Source organism: Denticeps clupeoides, chromosome 2 (assembly GCF_900700375.1).
Source record: "Denticeps clupeoides chromosome 2, fDenClu1.1, whole genome shotgun sequence".
Lineage (NCBI taxonomy): Eukaryota > Metazoa > Chordata > Actinopteri > Clupeiformes > Denticipitidae > Denticeps > Denticeps clupeoides.
The window spans coordinates 8,900,312-8,927,800 of NC_041708.1; the positions used below are offsets into that span (position 1 = coordinate 8,900,312).

General features: G+C 41.0%; 1 protein-coding gene across 1 annotated transcript in view; it reads right to left on the reverse strand.

The window, feature by feature from the left end:
- The window catches only part of LOC114784543 (zinc finger MIZ domain-containing protein 1-like), a 91,009-nt gene that overhangs the window by 18,173 nt on the left and 45,347 nt on the right, over positions 1 to 27,489 (reverse strand). The window contains exons 3-5 of the mRNA XM_028970014.1: positions 12,995 to 13,112; positions 9,620 to 9,733; positions 5,396 to 5,501 (exon numbers count right to left, since the gene is read on the reverse strand). Coding sequence (XP_028825847.1) covers positions 5,396 to 5,501; positions 9,620 to 9,733; positions 12,995 to 13,066 — 292 coding nt within the window. The 5' untranslated portion in view covers positions 13,067 to 13,112. The remainder of the gene's footprint in view (positions 1 to 5,395; positions 5,502 to 9,619; positions 9,734 to 12,994; positions 13,113 to 27,489) is intronic.

Here is a 27,489-nt window from a genome sequence, read left to right on the forward strand (position 1 = left end):
TGCATGCAGTTCATTTCCATTAGCAGAAAACCACGATGCGATCACATCCAATGTTTTTACCTTGTCCTTGTTTCGACCGTTTCTGCCCCATTGTTCAACAGTGTCTCCCCTTGCAAGTTTGTAGCCAGAGGAATAGGAACTCATCTCAAAAGCTCCAGGGTGATGTTTTTCTGCGAGACTATTTAAGCCGTAGTACAAGGCGAGTTTTCGCTAATGTCAAAGTCTCAAAATAATTTACCTGCGTGTTTGGTTTGCCCCAGTGAACAAGGGTATTACGAGCAAAGGGCATGGCGGGAAATGGAGTTGTAATTCTTTTTTTCATTTCATCTTCAAGTTCATCTTCTGTCTGTCAGAGATAATTAGTTAGTTCCTGCTCTCCAAAATACAGAGAACTAGCAAGTATCTGTTTATTTCTGTATATCCTGAAGATGTATTTGACGTAGCATTAGCATAACACTAACCACAGGCTAAAAATTCAGACTTTAACGGGTGTCAGGTCTTTCCTAAATTCTTCAATTCTGTGGTTAGCATTTTTAGCGGTCAATACCCTGCAGACAGAGCCTTATCTCAGGTATGCGGCAAGCACCCGCGCCGGGACACAAAGTCGTAAACCCTGAATCCCGCCGGCTAATTTATAGAGCCGGGACAGGCCGGTATCTATCATGGTTGACACTGGCACTTCAGCCGTTCCAGGGCTGCGATGCAGCCATGCTAAGGACGCGAGGCGACGGTGATATACGGCCATGTCGACGGGCTTAGCTCATAGTTAGAAGATCTCTCTGTCGGTCAAACGCGGTCGAACCTGCTGCTGCAGTGCACGCTGTGAGTCCTGGCTTTCAATTGTGCAAATCATCAGCAGGTCATTGTCTTGAGGAAACACAGTCGCAGTAAACAGTGCAATCGCTAAATCATGCTAAATCATGGCAAAGAATGCAAGAACAAAATGGATATAAAACACTAGTTCAGATGCATCATTAGCTGGTTAGCCAACACAGATGCTGTTTAAGCCTTTACTCCTCTGCACCACAAAATCATTGTCAAACAAATTTCAGGGTTTTCTTGTTTATATATTACAGTTTACATTTGAAATTAAGTTATTTTCTGTTCTTCAACAAGAAATTTCAAATAGCCGTGTTCAGCAAATAATAAAAGTATACATACATTAGCTAATGGGCCTCAAAGCAGTTCCAAAGAACAGAAAATATGATGTGATTAAAAGACATTTGCTCTGAAATATAATGTGGAACAGATGGTTTGGGGAGAAAAATCACCCTTCTTTAGAATTACAGGTAACTGTTCTACAGGAGATTTCTTAAAAAATAAAGATGTAAAGTATTGCAACATGCAACACTCTAAATCCTTAATCTACATAAGGGTCTGGGCTGAAGGAGCCCATCCCGGGACATTTGGCGCAGGGTGGGGACTCACTCAACGGAGGGAGCCAGTCTACTGCAGAGTGCACACACCACTCACGCACACCTATGACCAATTTGGAGTCACCAGTTTTACTGGGGTCTCTGTTGCACCCGTGGAAGAGCCTCCTGTCTCATACACAGAAACAGGACTAGAGTTTTGACATATTTGATGTCTTTTTATACACGTACTGTATAAGGTTATGCACGGCTCATTTCCACATTGCTGAATTTAACAGGCTGCTATTTAGACATATCAAAAGATGTGCAGAATTACAGCACCATATAGATGATATAATTTACGAACAAGAGTGCATGTGGTTGCCTAAGTTGACACAGACCTTTTATCATTGGCCGAACCTGCAACATTATGCAATGTTTCATAATGTTTCAAGATGAAGCCATCACTCTATAGTCAGTACATTTACATTTACTTGTATTGTTGCTTAAGCTACATAGAAACATTTTAGTTCAACTGAATCGTTCTATAACTGACCCAGCATTGGACTAGGTACTCTGTGTATTTGCCAAAGTACTGGATTTTGACCCAGAAGCAGCATTCTCTGCCTTCAGACAAAACTCTAACCACAAAGGGGAAATGTGCATCTCATTTGCGAATTAATTGAAGTGCACATGCACAAAATATATAGAAATGTCTACTCAACAATTCACCACTCAACACATTACCAATTTGCTGACAGGTAATGAACAATTTGCTGTTATTTTGGCATGTGGCATAACAGGTCAACTAGAAAAAGCACAATACAAACAAGCTGAAATTTCTACCTGTCAGTATGATGTACATCAGTCAATAATTTGTAAAATTCCTGTGCATGTTAATGGCCAGAAACTGTGTACAGAAACATACTGAATAAGGCACAACACCACAACTGTTTAGTAAAAGTCCCACTAGAGCCAGGTAGAGTCAACCAACCGTGATATAATCAAATGAAATCAGTCTTTCTGATGTATGCGGTGTTGAGGTAGTTAACCCAAGGACAAGCCATCAACATTCTATTCCAGCCAGAACATATCCATCGCGGATTGTCACTTGTGATACACAGCAGCACGCAAACGGTGCACACAGTAAAATTTGTCCTCTGCATTTAACCCATCACCCTGAGTGAGCAGTGGGCAGCCATGACAGGTGCACGGGGAGCAGTGTGTGGGGATGGTGATCAGTGGCACCTCAGTGGCACCTTGGCGGATCGGGATTCGAACCGGCAACCTTCTGATTACAGGGCCACTTCCTTAACCGCTAGGCCACCACTGCCACACATTTATACACTTCTACTGATATTTAACTCAAGAAATTGTAACATTATCATCATTAGACAGATTTGCAATATTAGAAATATTCATGGTAATAATAATTATGTGGATATTGTAAGCAGTCTTTTGGCCCAGCCACTGTACTCACAAGATTACTCACTAATTACTCACAAGAAGATCAAACTCTGCACACTGCACCCATTACCCAGCGCTCATATACAGGAGCTCTGTCAAATGATACCTAAATCACAATCATAATTATGTAATTAGATTAGAAACAGTCTACTTTTTTTTACAGATATCAGTACTGCCCTGCTAAGATCTGGACATCTGCTGGTCCAAAAACAGACATGTGAGAACCTTTTAAGATCACATGACACCCTCCACTTGTCATAATCCCATTCCTGATCTGGTTTATAGGGGAAGAAACTCATTGCTCGGCTCCAGCACTGACCGGGCTGCCAGCAGAAGTCTGTCTGCTGGATGCCGTCTAGCAGCCCAGGCAGACGCTCTAAATAAATTACATCATGCAAAGAGCACTGCATTGGATTAAACCGGCCCAGCACCGTCCCTCTATCCCACCCCTTCTGTCGCTGATGGGAGGGTGACAGCGTACCTGCTAGGATGCTCTCAGCTCCCCCTCGCTGGACCCTAGGCGGAGACGCCTCCATCTGACTGGCATCGGAAGTCCAGGACTGGTCACATGTTACCTTCCCATCAGCTATTTCTCTTGTTTTTTGTTCGTCCTGTCTCTGTTAGAGCTAATGATAAGACTAGACTAATGATAACATTTTGCAAATGAACACAAACGTTTGGGTCCACCCTCACATAACAAATAATTCTATAATTGAAAAATTTACAAATATTATAATAGAAAATATAATATTACAATATATCAAAATGGAAACAAACTTATTTTGGAGCAACATACACAAAATCCTTTTTATTTTGAACCTTTGAGAATTAATAATATGTTACAATATTTTGAAAAAATCCTACAGTAGGTCCCAACACCTGGCCTGTAGTGTATAATATGTATTTTGTGGTAGATATTTATATGACATAACATAGAAAAGCAAATTGCATTTCCACACTTCAATATTAAAACAAAATGTACTAATGCTACTAAGACCTGAGTTGCAATATTTAGGCATTAATGTTCTGCCTGCTCAGCAGAGATTCTGAGATCCTTAAACATGTCTTTGACAGCCCTTCTGTGAAGGCAAAACACCGGGCGTTTCCAAACATCCCCACGAAAAAAAAAAAGAGCAGCCACTCCATCATAAACTGGACATTTTCCACACACACACACACACACACACACACACACATACACAGCCTGGCAATGCGCCTGAACTGTCTGCAGCTCTGCATAAACACCACGGCTCTCTGCCGCACCCATGGAAGAGCCTCTCGTCTCAATCGGCTGCAGTATTTATGCGTGGACATAATGGACCATGAAATGCAGTTGGAGATGATGTCTCAGCTCAGCTCTTGCATACTTGCCTTAAAAAAAAAATGGGCGCTGCCAGGTGGTGCAGGAAATTATTGTAAGGCCCCACTGCTGATGAAGTCATAAAGCAGGTCTGTGAGCGAAACAGTCATGAACTGCACAGGAGGAGCACTAGGAGATTTTATTCCACTGCAGCCACTAAAACAACAGCAAAGTCTCTAATAGCAGCCTGTCTCTAATAATGACCTGTTAGAATGTGTTGTTTAGTTAAATAAATACCAGCCTCTGGCAATGTGAGTTAAAATGTAAAAAAAAAAAAGCTCATTAACAAGTAATGCATAACTGTATAAATATATAGCACCAAGTAAATTCAATGTTAAAGGTGCCACTTAGTTTTGCAAAACTTTTACAAGTTACATGTGTGGTTGAAGGAGGATTTTCCACAAGAGGGTCAAGAACACAGTTGCACAACCCCAGTGAATCACTTAAGTTTTGTTCAACTCTGTAATGAAAGCAAAGTTGCTAAAGCTATATGGTTGAGTAATCCACTCCAGGTGAAGATCATACATCTTTTTTCTTTTTTCCTCGTCATAACTGATGATAATTTGAGATTTCTTGCTTCATTTTATTGTTCTGTCAGGATGTATTGTTCATTAAGACTTTTCAGTCTCTATGTCTTTTTGGTTTTGCCTGAATTGGTATCTCTTGCTTAATTTGATATTATTAATAACCAAGATACTAAATAATCAATACTGAAAAGACAAATATTGGCCCAACCTGAGGATCCATCCTTCAACTCAAACTAGTCTGATGCTTGATTCACTGCCAAAATTTCTGATATTTTATGATTTATTTAGAGCACAAACATTGTAAAATCCTGTGTTAAGGCACAGATCTTCTACGTCTCATTACTTCACTTGAAATAATTTTGTGCCCCAACTACTTCATTCCAGAACTGTCAGACGTGCTGCAGCTGAGGGTGATTGCATTCTCAGACGATACGTTAAGCACTTCCACCACCACAGTAAACAACCCAATTACCTTCCATCCCGTCCAGTCCTATCATTTAATCATATCTCATCAGAGAGAGGCTTCTGCTGAAAGCTCTGACCCACAAACGACTGGCCCAGTCACAAAAATAAGTCTGATGTTGAGAGGCTTGAGGTTAAGGGCCCCAAACCACAGCAATTACTGAGGGTGAGCGGGAAGAGCAGCAATGAGGATGGAGCGCGAGTTCAGGAATGGCTGAGGGCCTTACCTGCCGACTTTGGAGTGAACTTTTCCCTGTTGGCGGCGCATACGGCCAACAGCCGATAGCCCAGGTCCAGGTCGAACCCCTGCTGCGCAGCGACACGACTGACCACCTGAGAGAAAGAGAGGAAAAGAGAGACTCACAACCAAATACTAACATCCAGAATGTGGAAGTAATGAAGTACGAAGACTTTGCTACTACACTTCAGCAGATTTTTTGGAGAACTTTTTTTATGGTGGCTGACTGGAAGCAGAATGGCGATGTTTTCATTGCTTATTTCAGTGCAGAGTGAATCAGACACCCAGCATACCTGGTGTTGGTAGTGCAAATGCTTCTGAGTATCTGGTTTAGTTTTAAGCACAAACAAGTGCAGAATCACACTGAAGCATTTGTAGTCTATTTATTAATAAACGAATGCCAACTAGTTCATGGAATAGGAAGCCGAGTGAATAATTTATTTTAACACAAACATCTATGCTTCTGCATAGACGAAGAATGCGAGCACTTTTGCCACCTCTGCTAGCACCCAACATATCCCACAGACTGGCTGCAGCCAGTGTACGGAGCCACTTCCCAAAGCCCCTTGCCCTCCTAATGACTCATTGCAAATAAATTCAAAAGCTGCTTGACATTTGGCGGCCAAGATAAAAGGAGGCCTCTGCCAACCCGGCTCCTACAGAGCTGCCACATAAAACCAGACCCGAGCCGGCCACGCAAGGCGGTGTAAATCACGACTAAGTGGCCAGAGCTACTTTTGATTTACCATTTCCATTATCTGCTCAGATAATCTCCAGTCCCTCTGATCTCCTTGACCTTCGTGAACAATCGGCAGCGCAAGAGGAATGCACGGCCGACTCTGCACTGCTGCCACACTCAGTATTCAGCCTTCTGGGTTCCTTCCACCGTGTCATTATCTAAGTAAGGATTGTGCATATCTTTGCTGTATTTATAGCAGACACATATTAAGGGGAAGATATATGTGAGCATGTTATCTAATTAAAATCTCAGCAAGTGAGACACATTTTCTTTAAGTGCAACTCCAAGCCTGGCTAAATAAAGCCTAGCGGTCCCACTGACGCCTTAATTGCAGACACGAGTCTGTGAAATAGTGTTGGTTTCTAGTACTCTTTCTGGAGCAAATCCTAGCAGACTTACATTTACATTTACATTTGGCAGACGCCCTTATCTAGAGCGACTTACAACGTGCTTTCAAGTTACCATCGTTGAAGGGATCAATTCTGGTTCACTAGGACCCCCAACTATGAATACAATCTTTTTATTCACTCTGTTGTAGTTTCTATAGATAAGTCAGACAATAAGAAGGTTACACTTTAATCTGAATATTCTCTAAAGAGGAAGGTCTTGAGCTGCCGTTTGAAAGTGCTCAGTGACTGAGATGTTCAGGCCTCAAGGGGAAGTTCGTCCCACCACCGAGGGGCCAAGATGGAGAAGAGTCTAGATGAATGTCTTCAGAGTTGGAGGGACCAGGCGAGCAGTACTGGAGGCTCGGAGTATACGAGGTGCAGTGTGAGGTGTAATAAGGGCCGTGAGGTAGGATGGTGCTACTCCATGTTTGGCTTTGTAGGCCGGCCTCAGTATTTTGAACCTGATGCGTGCAGCTACTGGGAGCCAGTGGAGGGAGCGTAGCAGAGGGGTGGAGAGGGAGAATTTGGGAAGGTTGAAGATCAGTCGTGCTTCTGCATTTTGTAGAGGTCGGATGGTACATAGAGGTAGACCAGCTAATAATCTCTCATTCGTGAGATTATTAAGGACTGAACCAGTAGTTGGGTGGCCTGGGATGACAAATAAGGACGGATTCGTCTGATATTGTAGAGAAGGATCTACATGAGCGGGAAAGATTGCTGATGTGAGTCACCACACTTGACTATCCTGTTCTACAATATAAGACATGCAATATACTATTACACTTAAAGTTAAATATTTTTGTTTCATTTATGAATACAGCTCATTAAAATCCAGTAATTAAGTATCTAATAAATTATTACAATAAATCAGGAAAACAAATGTACTTTTTCCACTATATTCTAATTTGGCACAAAACAAACTAAACAGCTAATCCTCTCATCAGGGCTCTAGTGTGTGACTAAAAATTCTGTAAACTCCATGTGGTTCACTCAAGAAACACACATTAAGGCAGAAATATACTTGCTCTGAGCTATGTACATGTATCCATACACTGTTGCGTTGTTAACATTTGTGCTGATATTCTTGCGTCCGTACTGTGTGTCGTACTGTACTGTACCGTACTGTAGTGTGTACCCTCCTCTGATTGGCCATGGCCCAGATATTCCTGGACGTTTAGAAGCTGGCGTGCTGCATTCAGACAGAGAGAGGCGAGTAGCCTGGACCAGTCAGATAGACAGAGTGGCCTTAAAAGTAAGATATGAGCCCAACAAGTACAGCTTTTTAAAAGCCCAAACCCAACATTATTGTGGCGGTGGATGCCAACACGACTCTACCAACGTGCTTTGTGTGTGTTATGTGTTATTGGTATATTTTTACTGTAATTTTCCATGGTCAATTTATTTTTTCCACACCTCAGACTTTGCTTTCGTAATCACAGAAGCCATAGCTTCCATCTTCACGCTAATCTAAACGCATCACCTGACTGCTCATTTACCACGCGAGCCTGAGTAAAAAGATAGAAATGAAACGCTGGAAAACCACAATGCATCTATAAAACACATTGCATGAAGCGATAAATGTACTGGCCAAGTGTTCCCTCTCCATGCTGCCTTCCAGCAACAGATCATCAGGCCGAGATGATAATCAGGTTCAAGCCCTTAAAACACTTGCACTTTTAATTTAGATTTGTTTTTATTTATTTGATCTTATTTTAATTACAGCTCAATGAAGCACTTTAAACACCAACACATTTTAAGTAAGTATCCTTTCTTGCAGAATGAAGAACTTTATGTTATCCAGATTGTTATTTAATCATTTACCAAGTCAATATTGACTGTATGGACAGCAATTTAAAAAGAGGGTGTATTCATTTCGATGAGGCCTTAATCCTACCCGGAGCAGCACTGTACTCAGATCATGTGGCCACAGCCACTACCGGCACTACTTTTTAATAAGAATTTTTATGCTTCCATCAGAAAATCACCAACCAATATCATTATGAGATAATCGATTATGTTCTGCACTGCACTGATGCAGAATTGTCAACGTCTGTGGAAACTATTATTAAAAAAAATGTCTTAACCTAGTGGTTAAGAAAACAGACTTGTAACCAGAAGGGTTCAAATCTTGAACTTGACATATTTCAGAATGCAAAAATCGCCAGAGGGGACCATTTAGTTTCACTAGCCATGGCCTAAAATACACTACTAGACAGAATATAACACAAGCCCTCCTTTTCAAAACTAATTTAAACATATTTGGTGCCATATACTGGTATTGCTTTTTTGTAACAACCCTAAATGTAAGATGACATCACTTTTTCAGACATATTTAGAGAGAAAAATATTATGTGAATTAGTGGCAAAATTGTACATTACCGTTAGTCAAACACATAAACATTGGAATTTTGTTGTCATAATTCACCACTTTCATTACTTTAATCTGATTGGAGTATGGTTTTTCTAAACCTTTAACCATAGTTTCAAGATTTCAAGTCAGTTCAAATTGTATTTCTTTGCAATTTGTGTTAGGATTTTTGCTCATTCTAATTTGTTCTTCCTAATATCCCTGGCTTCACTTTCAGGATCATCATCACACTGTTAAAAAGTCCTTTTTTATGCAAACACAGCATGTTAAACAGCAATTTGCCACTGTTATGAGCGACTTTATTAGAAAGATGCTGTAGGAGGCCACGTTACACCAAATTAAATTTCCAGTCTTCTTAAAGAGCTCATGCTGAGAGACAGAATGGTTCAGCATTTACCACTGGGGAATAAAGAGCTTTAACATCTTATTACTTAAAGAACACAGATTGCTTTGAGGTTCATGAGCGGTGCTTCTGCTCACTGAGAGCATCATTTCAAGTGGAGGCATATGTTTGACTACTGAAACTTTCTTAAACATCAACACTGTAGGTCTGCTGTAAAGTTTAGTGACTTCCCTACTTTCTGTCAAGAACCTGTCATCTGTCATGAACCCAGACTAGTGTGGAGCTCTGGCTTGAATGGAATATTAATGGTCAGAGTGCAGCAAACATGATCACACCCACATGTTCATTAATTTCAATTCATTAAACTGCAGTACCGTTAGGCATCCCATGAGGCTTTGCTCGAAGGGTCGCTGAAAGGCCCGGGGGTCACCGCACCAGTCCAGCAACTCGGTCGCCGCCGTGTGGAAATTTGCTGGATTTTGTAAGTGCTGAAAAAGAAATCAAATATCAAATAAGATATCAAATGCATGTGGGCTGATGAACCATTAGCATTACTGATTGAATATTACATCCTTGTATTGCTGCATTATACATACATACATAAAAATATTATCTATATTCATTTAGATTTCATTTGTACCCATTAGAATGCTTAGTGTCACTAGTAATTAAATGAATTAGGTCTGACTGCTAATTTATCCTCATTTTTATTATTATTTTTTTTATATCCTCAGAATACATCCAGCCAATAGGAGACTGAAGAGCAGAGCTGGTTCCCTAGCCTCTCATCATTCGTTAGGGGGCAGCACAGGTTAGCATCTGAGCCGTCAGCTCCCATATCAGCTCACACGAGCCGCCGGATAAAACCAGCGTTTGGTTGGGTGAGCAGTCTCAGGCCCAGCGTGGTGCGGTGAAGGGGAGGATGAAGGGGTGGGGGGAGTATCGCGGATTTCGCCGGTGGCTGACGTCTAGCGGACGAGCGCACACTCGCAGATGGCTATATTTAGAGCTCTCCACAAGCGCTGCACACACCCGCGGCCGAGGAGAGGAGGGAATTTTAGGCACAAAGACACTCTGGCCTGTTGATGTGATTACTGCTCGAACAATCGGCCCACCGGTGCGCCAATCAAGCGGCAAGGCTGGCACCACCACGCCGCAGATGTTACCCATTCTCCGGCCAAGCGCCTGGCCTACCCACCCAGCCAGTGAGCTGGCCAACCTTCCTGCCCACCCCTGCGCACACTCGATCCCCCAACGTATAAATCTTGACGCCGAAAAGGGGGGGCTTAACCACAAAGGCCAGTCAAACGACAGAGATAAACGCAGGATACTCAGGAGCTGGATTTATGGAGATTTAACGGCATTAAATGCCCTGTTTCTTCAACACACGCAGTCATACACACTTAATCCCACAAAATGATAATACAAAACAACTCCAAATAGTAAAAAGATTAATTATATCAGAAATTACAACTCCTTATGTATAAAAATGGTGTGCAAAACAACTGCTTGTCTCACACACAGGCTTAAGTGTTTAACTTAGATACACTGAATCTAAAGACCCACATTATTGATAATACTTCACCATAGGAAACACCCCAGCATATTGTCGTATCGATTTTGTGTCCCATCCCTACTCCACACTTCAGCGGTATAATGGCTACATATCATCTTAATGGCTGAAGTCATCCAGTAGCCAGGAGTGTGAGGAAATTCTCCATAATATTGAGATTTTCTGCACAAGAAGAAGTGGTGGTCCTGCACCAAAACGGGAAACCCTTCACACTTATCAAATATGCTATCTTGTAAACAACAATAACAACAACAAGACAAAAATGGCAGAAAAATGTATTAGAAGCTGAACTGTAATAAAAAAGACTATTACAAATGAATAGTTCTCATTTTGGCCATGCTGACTGTGTGTTAAATAGCAGTATATTTCTGCGGCAGGTTAGGCAAAGAAGGGGAATTAATTGTTCTAATTTGCAATGCTGAGAATGGCAGGCTGTTGAATGGCATCGCCGCTAATCTAATTGGCTGAACAGAAATGGTGTTTATAAAGATCAGCGCCCGGCCGCGATTGTGCAACACACAATGGGTTCTTTGTTCACACTTGACTCAATCTACTGTGACGATTTCATCCCTCCGCCCCTTAACTATCCATCAAAACTCCCGAAATTCAGATTATAGTGAAAGTGACACAATGGTGCACTTCATTACAGCATTTATCAGACACACTTTATCAGGCAACCTACAATCAGTAGATACAGGGACAGCCCCCCTTTAGTAAGTGGGGGTTGAACCAGTGACTTTGTGGGTGTCTGGTTCATAGGCAAGTGTGTGTTACCCGCTAAGCTACTAAGACCCATTTAACCCATCCCCCTTAGTGAGCAGTGACCTCGATGGCACCTTGACTGTTCGAGATTTGAATTAGCCATTGGAATCTGTAACCCTTCGGTTACAGGTCCACTTCCTCACCCGCTAGGCCACCACTGTAGTGCGACAGGCACTAGAACTAGTATTATTACAGATCAGATTATATGAGAGACGCCTTTGAATCGTAGTCCGCCATATTACAGCTATATAGCATAACTATAGCTTTACACCCTTCCTTTACCTGTGAGTCAGGTGTGTATAGAAAAAAAGTGTTAAACGTGTTAAAGAGAGCGAGCCGAGGACTGGATTTCTTGCACAGCCTCTATTCACAAATCTGCTTCTATCAATAGCTTCAACTCAATTTGCAACAACATAGCATTTCAGCAAATAAATAAATAAAACGAGCTTTAACCAGACATGCGAAAGGATTCCTGAGTGCATTTTTCTCTTGAATATGTTATATTATTGAATGGAATACACTGCTGGGCAAAGGTTTGGGGCTACACTTAAATAAATAAAAAAAAAAAGATATGTTGCTCGTACACTATGAGTGAAATTTAATGGATGTGCCAGTCTATGCATGAACTGGAATTAATTTCCACCAAAGACAACGTCAATGCACCAAACACACACCCGACACGGCTTGTTCTACAATACTCAGTTACATATGTTTTGAGTATTTCTAATGTTTTAATGTAATAACATTTGGATGAAAAACACGTATTCTTTAGAATGTCTAGAGGGGGGGCAGCGGCGCACTCTTCAGGATTTTAGTGTGCAGAAACATAAAACGACTGCTGAATTCCTCATTTTTTGGGGTTTTAAAAGTAGGCTGTCGTCTGTATACATCTGTCAGTGTAAAACCACCATCTCTTACCTCACGAACCTCAAACCCCTTACCAGCTAAACCGCCCAGAGACGCTGTAGCTCAGATAAGATGCACCAAACACACTCGACCCAGCCTGACTGGGACACAGCAGAGGAGCCTCTTTAAAAGGCCTCACACCCTGTATGACAGCAGCGCACACTGAGCATCCGCAGGGGTAAGAGCACCATCAAACACGCCGCCTGTCCACCTAACACACATCAAAGCTGCGCCGAAAGCCTATGGGCCCTGTAGGTTCATTCAGTCATGAGACACACTTATGCCGCAGTTACACACCCTGAGAGCAGAACAAAGAGGTGGAATGGTGCTTTCCGAGTGGCTGTGAAGAGAAGTGTGTGTGGTCGGGTGCGCGTTTACAGGTGTGAGCCTACGCCAGGCCAGGTGGCACAGCGCAATTTACACGAGTGAAAGGTGCCGGCGTGTGTTTACCCATTTCCATGTATGCACGTTGGGACCTATATGTGTCACAGGAAGTGAAATCACTTACCTGCTTGATGCAGAGCAGACGGTCGTTTGTCTGCTGGATGTGCCGGTCCATCGGCGGGATCGAGTTCATCATGAGCGCTCCTCTCCGGCCTCTACCTCCAAGCCATTAAACTTGTGCTCTGAAAGAGAAAGGCAGACATCAGCCGCAGGGCCTGCTTTCCCTAACAGGCAGCATAGGTGGAAGCAGTTGCACTCTTTTTAACAGGTGACATACCCAAAAATACTACCGTGAGCCACAAATACTTCTAGTAGGGTGACAAATATGGGACAACTGTTCTAAAACGATAATTACAACAATAATGAAGCTTATCCTGAAACAACAGCTGAAAAATTGTTGCAGTTCTACAAATTCCTAACATTGCTTTGTCATAACTTGAAAAGCACCACAGCAATATCATAGTCATAATACTGTATCACCTTTGTGTCAGCCCCCCCATGCTTGACAATGCAAAAAAAAAAAAAAAAAGTTTATTTAAATTATGATTAATACACAATTAGTTGTGCAGCTGTAGTGAGTGGGATCCATTTTAATGAGTGGGAACTGCTCTTTTTTAAAAAGAGATTACACTAAAATGGCATGTTCCCCTTGTTGACATTACTCAGACGTTACGTAATCTCTGCTTAACATTTATCTGCACTCTGTGTTCAGACATGTTTCACGAGTTTCATTTTTCTCTCCCAAACAAAGGCTGCATTAGCGGCATCTAACAACAGACTATTTATTGATTTTCAGGGAAAAAAACGGATTTGTGCGAAGCGTTCTGCGTGGGCTGGCCGGTGGCAACAAGACGGTGTGTCTCGGTCGGGGGTTATCTACGGTGCCTGAGGGAAACTGATTTATCAGCGCGTTCAGCGTCAAATAAACATCAGACGCCTAGTAGGGCTGTAACTCGCAGACCTGATAGTGAAGGAAGCAACTGACACCCCCCTCTTTCTCAGTTATTTATGCCTTTATTTATTTATTTGTCCCCTTTGTGCTCTATCTACATCATAATTGAGAGTGTGTGTTTGTGTTCTGTTATGTGTGTGTGTGTGTGAGTGTAAATATATATGCATTTTCGAAAGGTTCCATAAATCTGTGTGTGAAGCGTCTGTGTGTGAAAGAGATAATGATCTGAAAGTACCGTGGTGTGTGTGTGATAATGCCATCTCGGCTTTAACTGTGTGTTTGGGTAATGCCGTCTGGCTTTTACTGCCCATCAGTAATCGGCACCAGTAAAGCTTCCTGAAGCCTGTGGCTCCAGTCCACACATGAGAGGAGACACGGGCACCACTGCGCCATCCTACACGTAAACTACAGCTTCCATAAAAAACAGACCCCCTTTTTTTCTTCAAGGATAGAATGCATTTGTTGGTTAACTCATTCAAAACCATTACATAAATAAGGCTGAAGCCTTATTATAAGCCAAATGCATGATCTTGAGAATAAATGATAAGGATGCATTATAATGCATTATTCATGATGTTTCGATGACAACAGAAATACCTTTACACACTCACACAAACAGACATGCATTTTACATTAATCCATGTTCATCCAATGCACCATACTTCCACACACACACGACTGTCCTCCAGGACATTGGAAAACAGAAATGAAAACAGCGGGTGTCTCAGCCTCCTATCAGAGAAGTTGTTGGACACACTAATGGCAGTATATGGCCGACTGTGTTGCTGCTTTAACCTTTAACTGACAGGGTTAATCCACAGCCACTGCACACACCCCCACATTCTCAAAAATCACAGCATACAGTAGAGAGCACACACACACATACACACACACACAATAATCCTCACACATTGAGCTTCCGCATAGGAGATAAGGCGCTCAACGGGAGATTAACAAATCAAAATGCAAATGATGCAGAGGTGCATCATAGCATGTCTACTGCTACACTGTCACCAGAATATTTCAATTGGCATTAACAACCATGCATACATGGATACTTGTGGATTACTATGTTCATAAGTGTATTTTACCACATGTGTGGGTGTACATAAACACCATGACCTATTTGGGACTCTCTGACATGAGCTTTTGCTTCACAACAGAACCTGGAAACATTTGAAGGGGGTAGTGAGGTGTGGATGAGGCCTTAATGCACAGTGGTGATATTTGCCCACACTGCCTGTGGGAGTCTTCAATTACACAGAACTCATGAAGGAAGCACTAATGCTAAATGTAATGTTCATGATAACACTGGTGTTAACATTAATGATAACGGCAATGACAAAATGTAACAGGAGCCATAAGGCTAATAAGGCTAATGTGAATGCTTTCATAATGTTAAATTAGCACAGACAACTAGGAAGCTAATGCTAACGGTAGGCTCAAGTCTAAACCAATGCTGCCTTTCCAGTTTGTAAATCGTAATTATGACTTACCATGCATGCAAGTGCTTTACCAGCAATTCCTCAAATATCAAAGTAACCATTAAAAATAGGTTTTACGGTGGAAAAATTACATTTCTAAATGAATAATGACGATAAATAAGATGACAAGTTGGCTAGCAAGTTAGCCATGCTTGAGCTAATTTATATAAAAAAAAAGCACAAATGAAGATTCAGCAATTCACTGGAGCATGTTATTTAACATCGATTGATGGTGTACTTTACAATACAAATCAGGTAAATACGACTTTAACCATCCATGTAATTATGATATATGAAGGCACCATATGTTTTGATACACTATTAAATGGCACTATTAAAAAAACGTAAAGGCAAACAGGTGCATGAGCTCTTGAGTATTGTGGGAAAAAAACCCACTTCTTTAAACTTTATGAAACTTTAACAACATTGCAGCTATAACCACCTGATAACTAATTTGAGGAATGCCTTAAGGAATGCAGTAAACATGTCAAACAACTGTGTGATGCATGCTAACATTAACCTTCAATATGGTTTCATTCCAAGCAAATCAGATTAAATGGAGTCTTTAAACGCTATCATATGGTAAGATGGTAATTATTTTTCTGGCCTTAAAGCCTCAGTTCAGTGAGGTGAACTCTGGGTGAACTCGTGCTGGACTGACCAAGCTTGCTCGTATGGACTGATATGAAAACTTACAACTGCAAATAATAAAATAAAAGTCTAGCAGAACTAATGACGAATATCGTTTCACAGTGGGAAGTGCCCCGTAAAGCCAAAACATGAAGGTGCCACTCATACAGCTATTAGATCGTTATGAACAATTATTCACTAAACATAAGTGAGTAAAGGGGGATAAAAAAGGTGAAAGCACTATGCTCAGCTGGAACCCAAGGCTTAAATAGGAGGGGGGAGGTCTATTAATGAAACTGAATGCACTGGCAGTAAACCTGCATTATTTACCCAGGGCATAGTTAAGGCCTCCAGGTGCAGCTTCTGTGGCCTGTTGTGCACCCAGGCTGGACGGACAAAGCGCCGCTTGTTACGCAGCGGAGTCATGGCCGTGGAAATGGCCTCTCCTGCATTCACCATTGTTGCCTCCCAAAATGTGCCACAATCCCCAGTAGGCTCCACATGGTGCTAACAACTTTGTGTGTTAATGTGCTCCTGCCCTGCACGGAAAGCAGCTGCCAGTCACAGAAGATGTATTCATATGAGCCAATCAAAGATCCCCAGGCCACCCCTCTCACAGTCTTTCACATCTCTACTGCTTTTCCCTCCCTTCCCCTGACTGCCGAGTCACTGGGGGCTCCTTTGGGAATACAGAGCTGTTCAAGCATCAGAGCTGTTCAAGCATCATCTGCAGTTAGATTAAAGCAGGACTGTGCCAAACATGCACACACTCTGTAGCCTAGTATAACACACAATTTGGATACTTTATGTTACAATTGGTATGACTTGTATTTACGTTTTGGGCAAAGTAAATACAGGAACTGCCATACTCATACACAATTGGAAAAGAGAGCAGCTGACAGGAATACTGCAGGTCACATGGGAGCATATAATATAGTGAGGACTTATGTTTGTCGATGTGTATTTGTGTGAGTTTGTTTGAATGGAGTCACTGGTCCTTTTTTGAAAGGATGACCTTTGACCTCTTACCACGAAGAGACGGCATTTAGTCATCATTTTGTCATAAGAACTTTCTGAAAAAACAGCATAAAAGGCCGACTGTAAATAACACTAATGCAGCTTCCTGCAAAATTTAAAGGTCAAATTGTGAGAAGCTGGCAGTATTGAACAAGACTTTATTCAAAACCACACACACATAGAGCGAGCGAGAGGGAGAGAGAAGAGGGTGTTTAAACAGCAGTACAGGCTGTACAGGCTGCTGCTTTACACATGCATTTTTTAAAGTGGGGGCCTGCGAGAGGGAGGATGGCATGGGGCCACCCTTTCTGCTTATTAAAGCTGACTCCTTAATTGGCCAATAACAGCCATGCATGTCTGGGGGAGGAGACAACCTGAATGCCTTTATGTCTTGCAGAGGCTGAATGAGGGAGATGGCATGTGACATCTTCCACCATGCAGACCTTTGGTCCTCACCCAGTCCAGGACACGCTTTTATGCCACCATACTGCAGCATACCATATAGTCCAATTAAATCACATTTCGTTGTGTGATCTTATAATTTAGGTAAACCTATTTGGATCAAAAAGGTAGGAGAAGACCCCATTATTTACTATAGTAACTCAAACACAAAATATCATATTTACCATCACCTATATTGCACTGTCAATGTAAGATGGCACTTTATTTCTATTTGGGTCAAACGACATTTAAAAATCTGTTTTAAAATGCCACTAAACTGTATAGCGTGATACACAGGTGCCTCTGGGCACACCCAGATGAGTGTTGGGTCCTGATAACTCACTCATTGGGCTCTGGTGATCATATAGAATTTCCACATTCCACAACTCACATAGACATGAGATGTGCTGATTACCATGAAGCAAAGCATAAGAAATGAGGCCAGTTGCTACTACTGACTGGATGCAATACTGGCTGATGCAACTTCACTTCTTTCATAATAACAACTGGGACAGTCTGGGAATAGGAAATACAGAATTTACTATAACAAATCAGACTGTTGTATAATCATGGTTGAATTCAACTTGAGCTATGGAGAGAAGAGGAATTTCAAATCAATAGATACAATGAACACAGCAGACATGACATGTTAGGCTCTGTTGGGAGACACTGGCTGTGTGGTTAATGTGAATAACCACTCTCTTTGGTGCATTTAAATGAGCAATTCTCAGTTGCTGCACAACATGATCTCTATCTGGCAAAGGTATGCTCTCTGAGATTTCCTGATTTTGTTGTTGCTTTATAAATCCATATGCCGCTGTTCATAAAGCAGATCCATCTTCTGCCAATTTAAATCCTTCTATTATTTACTTAGTAAACATGTATGTGTGACTGAACCTGCGTTATTATAAACCCTGAAATCTGTCTTACATGAGACAGAACATATTAGACCAGAAAGTGTGGTGCTGATGGTCCTGGATGTGGAAGGCCTGGCCCATGTGCCTACAGAAAGTAACATTTTATCATGGAGAACAAAGACCTGATAAAAATACAAACAAATAGCACAGATGATGATGTTGCACATTAAATTCAATTAGATATAAATGAAAAACCACACCAGTAAATCAAATCTTGTTTTCTAATAAAGTTTTTCTCTATTTTACCTTTCTGGTTTGTGGGCACAGACAAGGCATTAATCCACGTCACGGTTTTTCTTTGGTGGTTCAGATGCTCTAATGCAAAGCACATGGTTCCGGATGTTGAGCTCATTTTATATAATCTTCGTGTTCTAAAAAAAGCAGTGTGAATATTGTATGCAGAGAGAAGCAGGTTTCAGAGTTACGTAATTCTCCTCTGTCACCGACACAGGGGCACACTGTGTGTGTGTTGATGAAATTAGGCAGACTTCAAAAGGCGAATGCACATGACAGAGAGAAATCAGATACATATTCAGAGGAGGCACACACTCTGACGCACACACACACACACATACACACAATAACGGCAAAAAAACCCTCATTCACGCAACCTTTGGTAAGCCTTCAGGGAAAATGTTCATGCACTCCCCAGGAATAGTGGTGCTGAGAGATTCCATGGATGGGGTGGGGCGACTAAAAAAAGTGCAGAGTCAGCTGCATTTTGTGCTTCTCAGGTCATCAGCCTGACCCTCACACTGCAAAAAAAAATACACATACACACATTGCTGCAAATACACACTTCCAAAGCCAAAGAAAACAAGGCTGAGTTAGAGATAAAATGCTATTACTAGTCTAATATGAGGACGCTGTCTTTGTTACATGTAATTAAACATTAATTTTTTTTTTTTTATAAATAATATTTTTTTGCCTTTAGAGAGCACTACAAGTGACAGTAGAAAGGCAGCGTTACTGGTGTAACCAATGATGCTTCAAAAGTGGCATCAGTAGACCTAATGAAGCTCTGAAGGTGGCATTAGTGTAGCCAGTGGTGCCCTGAGGGCTGGGCCTGAGGCATAACTGTCCTGAGGGTGAGGTCTGTATTATACTGGCATCAGGGTGCCAATGAATATAATATAACTGCCAATGAATATAAGATGACGCTTGTTACAGAATATCATATTTGGTGTCATCCACTAGTGTTTTTAGGTGGTCTAGACCATAAATATAAGATGAGATGGTGAATATAGTGCTGCACGATTAATCTAATCGCAATCATAATCGCAATGTCAGTCTGTGTGATTACATGAACGCAAAACGCTGCGATTTAAATTATTAGTACATGGATTGAATCGGCAACATATCACTCATTTTCTCAAAGTTTGCGAGCTGACTGAAGTCTGGTCACATGAGCTAGCGAAGATTTCAAACTTTGAAGATTTCCTAAAGAAATTCACCTCAGTTTACAAATCTTAACCTTAGCTAAGCTAGCAAAGCTATGCATGCCTGTGTTCAAGTCAGCCTCCAAACAACGTTTTGGTTAAACGTAAGAACTATAATACGGGGTTTTATAATGGCCAAATATAATCAAAACAGTTGTTTAGCCTTACCAGGGTTTGTCGTTTGACAGTAATGTAAAGAGTTTCTTGTGATTATTTAATTTAGTAGAATATTGTATTTTGAAAGCACTGGGCATTTCAGGTTGTTATAAGTAGTTTGTATGTTTCACTTTGAAATGAAACATTTCACTATTAGTAATTTGTATGCGACTTTTCATTGATATACAAGCAAGTGTCCTTTATCATATCGCAATCGCATATCGCAATATTGATCTCAAAAATGTCTTTTTTCCCCAAATCGTGCAGCCCTAGGTGAATATGGTATATAATTTTTAAATAGTTTATAATTTTAAAAATAGTAAGGAAGAGTACTAATGATCTTTGAACATCTAATGAACATATTTGTAATGCTAGCAGAATAATATTCCACTGTAGAAACTGTTATTGTGTGAGATGGCAATCAGGGACAGAAATGTCCACACGCAACTTCTGTATAATAATAAAAATCTGCTTATGATAAGAGAGTACAAAGATGAGCCATTCCACATGGGCGGTTTCTTCCAGATTGTTCTCTGATCAATACTGGAGGCAAAACATGCACAGTGTTCTGGATTTTTAAATAAATATCCTTGCCAATAACATTAATATTGATTCATTCACACATTTGGAGAAAACCATGTGGCAAATGATAGGAGTTGCCAATGGACACAGGGAAATGGGACGGTAAAATATAGAGACATAAACACACACAGATACACACATTGGACTGTGGCTCACTCCAGTGGATTAGGATGGAAATTGGAGGCAATCTATTCCAGCAGTAAAATGGTAATTTCATAGCAGATTGGCGTTTTTTTTTTAAAACAATTCTAGTGAGCACAACCAATAAATCCCTGCTTTAGAAACATACAAGGAACCCAAATGCACCAAACAGGTACCAAAGAACATTCAATTAAAAAAAACAGGGGCAGTGGTGGCCTAGTGGTTAAGGAAGTGGCCCCGTAATCACACACTGCTCCCCGGGCGCCTGTAATGGCTGCCCACTGCTCACTCAGGGTGATGGGTTAAATGCAGAGGACAAATTTCACTGTGTGCACTGTGTGCTGTACTGCTGTGTATCACGTGTGACAATCACTTCACTTTCATTTTCATCTTGGTTATTGTGTTATAACTCAAACTTATTGGCCAAGCCTGTTATAGGTCTAAATAAACTGGCCTAAATTTAACGCATTCGTCCCAAAATACATATGACTTACATTCACAGGTCAGATAAAATCCTGGCAGATAGTGCCAAATATGATACTCTATAAAGAGTGTTTAGTTTTAAATTTATAGTGCTATTAAATGTTTGCACCAATTTGTTAAATACATGAATGAAGACGATTTCATCAACAATTATAAACGGTCCCTTTTGTCTACATGGGCATAACTGGGAGTGTAGAGGAGTGTAGAAGAGTTCTTGTGGGAGAATGTGGGATGGACGGTAAACAGTCTCTTAATTGAAATGTTATCAACATGCACCTCATTAAATTTCACATCAATGGTTAGGGCTAATAGTAGATATAATGCTTATCTTCAAACTAAACAGAGTCCAATGGGCATAAAGAACAATAACAAGATGAGAGCCGTTTGTCCTGAACAAGGAGGGAGCATATCTGGCCCTCTAGACCCTGCCCCAGACCAACTACAGGGCATGACATCTGTTGCCTTAGCAACCACGTTCATTTAGTTCTAGCAAATATTACAGGGATCTGATTTCCATGTCAATGAGATTAAAGAGCAAGTCATTTTTGGCCTTTGATTAAAATGAGCAAAGGAGTTAGCAGAATTTTTTTTTATTTGTGGAAGATCTGACCTTGCAGAATTAAAATACTGTAATTGTTACTTTAAAACCTTGTTTCATGTTAGAAGCTGAAGCAAGACTGCTTTAACAAATCATTTTCCTACTAATTAAATGGTTTGTAGCTATTTATTTTCCCCCATGAACTGAAATGCAAAGTGTCGCAAAAAAAAAAGGAACTGAACTGAATGTAACGAAACTGAACCATTTTTTAGCTTTTCCACCAGTTGCTCTTTATCACCACCTGCTGGGCAGGCATTTTTGTAAACTGGCAAGAAGCAGCATCAAGCTAAAACAAAGCCACCATCATGTGTCTTGCTGTCCTTTATATTTAAATTACTATTCACTCTTACTGAAATGAAAAGTGAAAATTCCTCCAGAATGTGTATATAGAACCACTAGGACCGGACTGTTTCACTACTACACTAAGCTACTGGCTATAAACTCGCTCTAATGAGTGAAACACCAAACTCTTAATGTTATATTCATAGCACTCATGTCTTATTTACTGATAATGAACCTGTGGATTTTTTTCTTTTCCTGACGTTGAGTTCTAGTTTACCGGCAGTGGGAGGCACAGCGTCAAATAGAACATGTGTTACAAAGCAAGAAAAAGAACAAAATTTTATATGCAGGTTTGAGATTCATTTCACGTCTTTCTCTCTGTACTTCGCCATTTCTACGTATACACCGGGCTGAGAAGACCAACACTTCAAACTGAATTCCATCTTTTCTAAAATCGACATGTGTTGAAACATGTGTTCAATTTTCATCTTCCGGCGCTGTTGCGACATGGTTTGGCTCTTTGTCTGCAGCTCTGCCTACAGAAATCAGATTTTCGATATTTAGCATTAAGAGAAGAATCTGCTCAAATCCTAATATACTAATGTTTGAAACGTCAGATACAAGCCAGTCGGTCAACCAAGGAACATTGATCACTGAAGAAAAACACACACGGCTGCAACAGCGGCGGCATTGTGAGCAGTTGCCACAATAAACACAGATGGGGTTGACATGGGTGTGCAGAGACCAGTGTTATCGCATCAGAAATGTGCTGACCTCAGCAAGAACCGGGATCTTGCATCAAGATATTTGCTTTATTATGGTGTCAAAACTATTTTATAGTTTTATAGTGCAGCACTACGTTTACATTTACAACATTAATCAGATGCCCTTATCCAAGTGTCTTGCTCAGGGTAGTTGATCCTGTGACTTCAAATCTAAGTGCAGCACTATGAGCAAAGACGTCCTCTGAATCTTGAATAAGAGAAACTAACTGCCCTCTTTGTTGGTGTGTAATTATTTCTGTCACCCAGAACATGACTTTTAATTTGAATTAAATGGGATGGGCCAGATGATCAACAGCTATCATGCACTCTGCTTACACGACATCGCGTTTCACGAGGACGCCTTTAACCTTAGACAAGCGAACACGTCGTGTGCTTAGTGTACATGGCTGTGTGGACATCTGCCCTATTCTTGCATTTTGAATGAAACCGAAATCTACCAACTACCTGACCTCACTGTCCTCAGCAGTAAATCTCTGACAGATTTTTAAACTTTTGTTCAGAAATGATTTGGGACAGTTTAAGCATGGTTATGGAGCAGGTTGGAGTTTCACTGCCCACTGTCACCTGATCCCCTCAGCTTGGTTCGCTTTTGACCTGCACCATCCCCAAAGAACCAAGTCCTGCTGTGTTTCCAGCCAACCTTTACCTGTACGACAGAAGCTAAATGTTTCTGTCCAAATCATTGGCCCCGGTCTGCTTAACCTGAATATATAACCAAGGGGGGCGTTCACTCGGATATCGATGAGCTCTTCAACTGAAGAGCGGCGCTACAGAGGCTCTCCTTCATTGACCAGGCACCGTTGTCAGGAGAGGGCAGTCACATTTCATTCAGGAGGCATGGAGGATGTGCTTCTTTTTCCTAGAGAGCAACTGCTGCGGACTTAAAACCCTCTGTTTATTCCTGTTTTGACTGCTGAACTCTTTCCAAGAAAAATACTTTATCATTTGTGTTTAATAGTGGCTAAACAACGTATTATTACTCAAAATGATTTATAAATGTAACATTCAATAACGGTTGCATTTTCAATCAATTTCAGCCAATATAGGTTTTTGAATGCAATTTGAATTGTGTTGAGCAGTTTACTGAACAATGTAAAGAATGTCAAGCTGAGCAGTGCGCTGAATTCTGGGAATGCAAACTAAAGGTCTGGTTATATTTCACCTCGTAACACTCTGCTACCTTTACTGGCTCATTTTCCTCCTCAGCCACCACAGGACATTATCATATAAACACCTTGCACTGTCACAGCAGTGCACAGCCATCTCCGGCACAATTTAACAAAGATACAATCACTGATCTGTACCCAGACTGTGTGCATGTGCATGTGCACATACATACATACATAATTTTTTCAAAACATGCAAAATGAATAAAAACATAAATTTCAGCAATATATTATATCTAATATATCTTATATATCTAATTCATTAATAATGGTATAATAATATATGAAGACATTCTAGGTATAATTCTTTGAACAGCAACAGCTTGTTATAAAAAAAAAGCAATGTTGCCCTTAGTTCAGGCTGCTTGAACATCTGTTCAGCCCGTCACCATCTGAAGTTTTGCATACTACATTATACACCCTTGTGTGATGAAAAGCCTTTTCTGTGTCTGCAAACTGCTTTGGGCGCTGTTCGCAGAATCTGGGAGTTTTCTAATGTTTTTTTTTCAGTCAGGTAGGTTGAACCTCCATTGTGAAACACAGCAGCACAGCACGCAATGCAGAACGAAATGTGTCCTCTGCCTTCAACCCATCACCCTAAGTGAGCAGTGGGAAGCCATGAAAGGCACTCAGATGGTACCTTGCTCAAGGGGACCTCAGTGGCACGTTGGCAGTTCCAATTACGGGTCCGCTTCCTTAACCACTTGGCCACCACTGCTCCAGACTTGGCAAGCCATGTGAAGATCAAGGCAAAATTAATTAAAAACTTTGTTGCACTGAGACCCAGTACCTACCAATACATCGTGATAATGTTTTTGTAACATATGTAATGGTCTGAGCATGCTCAGACAGGAAGAGGGGGCAGGGCTGTAGGGCTGCAGGCCTTTGTCATGCTGTAATGTTTGTGACGTGGTGGTAGGGGTCGTCTCTTTAACATGCATCACCAAACGATAACACACCAGGCGGCATTGATTCTGCAACGTGCACCATCCCCCATAGCTTCAAGATAATAAGATCGATGTGGCATGGTGTCATTTCATCTTAAGCACTGCACACACATGGAGTAGAAAAGTAATGTCAATCGGACATAATTCATTACCTCATCTCTTATTACAGTACATGCACTTGCTCAGAACAGCATACGCTGGCTCATTACATTTAATAGTCTTTTAATTTTGTCAAAGATGCCATTCAGTTCATTGACTGTGGTTTAGCATATACCTTCCAGAAACTACAAGGAGGCTGATTTAAACGCCGTGCAAAATCCACCATCTTATACACTTCCTTATATGGCACCTTATAAAGCACTTGACAAATTATGTTGGGTTTTGGGTGCTACATATTTAAATTAATCACCAGTAAAAAAATATAAAATTATAGAAAAGTACAAATAAGTACTTTTTTCCTCCATGGTTAATCACTGCTCATCTTATTCAGAAGATAAATTAAAAGAACACTATATAAAAAATGCAATGAGTAGATAATGTTCTGTTGTGCTATTTTTGCGCATATTAACAGCTGTGGGTCTGCCTTGGGCACAACAATGACATTAACCCTCTAAATTATACAAGAAACAATGACATAAAAAAGTACAAGTGTGGCTTTGAGGGACACAGCCAGATAAACAGCTGATAACATCTGAGGACACCTTGTGCTTTGCATTTTTACATTTGTTAACTAACTAAATATATGAGGCCTACGAATGTTAAATATTGGCCTATCAGACATCAGCTCTTCCACTAAACTCCCAGAACTTACCTGGGCCTTTACAGCAATAGTGTACGAATGGAAAGGGGAATCTATTCTCAGAATGATGGAGAGTGTGAAAAACATGCTCCAGATGAGTGGCTGGCCATGGCCAAGGAGCCCTGACCTTTGACCCTTGGCTCTACAAGAAAAAGGAGGTAGGGGGATGTGGGCGGTTGGTCTTGCTGCTAGGAACAGAAAGTCGATGGTTGCCGTTAGCCAAACACACAGACAAACAACATTCAATTCTAGCATCATGGGGTTCATTTTTGTCACCTTTTAGGAAAGAAGAACAACAAAATAGTCCTTAACCAACAAGCCAAATTTGTGCGAAATTGCATAGGTGAATGTAACGTAGCCACAAGAAAACAAGTGAATCAAGAGAAAGAGAATCCAACATGGTTGTGCATAATAAGCATGATAAGCATTCACTCGACATGAGTCAGTAATGAATTAGCCACAATCAGAGCTTGCTCTGAAAATAGTGCACGATTCAGTAAGCAAGACCACAGAGGAGCAGAAGCATCCCTAACAACGGTGATGCCAGTGGCGGCAACTAGTGGTACTGGTCCGCATGTGAAGAGATGTTACAGAAGTGTAATTTCTTTCCGCAGTTATTTATTTATACCTTTTATGAGCCATTATGAGCCATTTCTTTAAATGGTTATTAATAATGATCACAAAACATTTTAATAGTTTGCAGAATAGTATAGGCTGTATTGTGCTATGAATTAGTACATAAGATTAAACTGGTGAGGCAGTTACAAATTTCAAATGCATTTGTTAAATATTCATTATTATCCTTGGTCCACACAAACACACACACAGGCTTTCCCCATGCCCCTCACAGCCAATTCGTACATATGGCTTTTGAATTCATATTGCTGTTCAGTTACATTTCCCTAAAGACAAGGGCAGCGGAACCATTATAAATGATCCCATCATTTGCCAAGGAGCATTTTCTAAAACCAGAGCTGAGATCTGCCAGGAGATTTCGCTTCAAATGAAATCCTTCACCTGCTGCCTTGACCCCGCAGACAGGCATTTACTCAGAGACGCGTTTCCAATTTTATCTAATGGCGGGCTGAACATTATAAATTGTTCTCGGGTGCTTCTTTTTCTTTTTTACTTCTACCTGGACAACCCTGTCAACACCCATATCTAACCTCAAGCTCTGTTCAAAATATTGGACTGTTGCATGTAAGACTTGTCAGGCATACTGTAAGGTTGTACAGTGGCAAATGACAATCACAGATAAATTATACATCAGCGAATAAAAAAAACAAGAACAAATGCACATTATCAGAACAATTTATTTCAACTCATTTTAAAACGTAGTAATTGAGAGCAATGATCCAATGTTGCATATCAATGAGTGCAGCGAACAAACTCTCTGTTTTCCACCACATCTGTGACCGCAGTGTGTGTGTGTGTGTGTGTGTGTGGCAGGGCAGGTGAGGGGGTAAGATGTTGGGGAGAACTTCTGTTTACTGCACAGCATGCAACAAGCACGTTACCCACGTCTTCCCCGATAAAGAAAGCCACTCATCCCGCCCGCCTGGCGTCACTATGAGTCACCGGTCACAAGAACTCAGCTGACCTGGCGTGCGTGCGCGTTCATGCATTTGGTGCTATGCTGTGTTTTTATGTGTACTGCATATCTATTTATGTTTACATATGTATGGCTGAATTTACATGCCTGTCACAATGTTAAGCACACACACACACACACACACACAC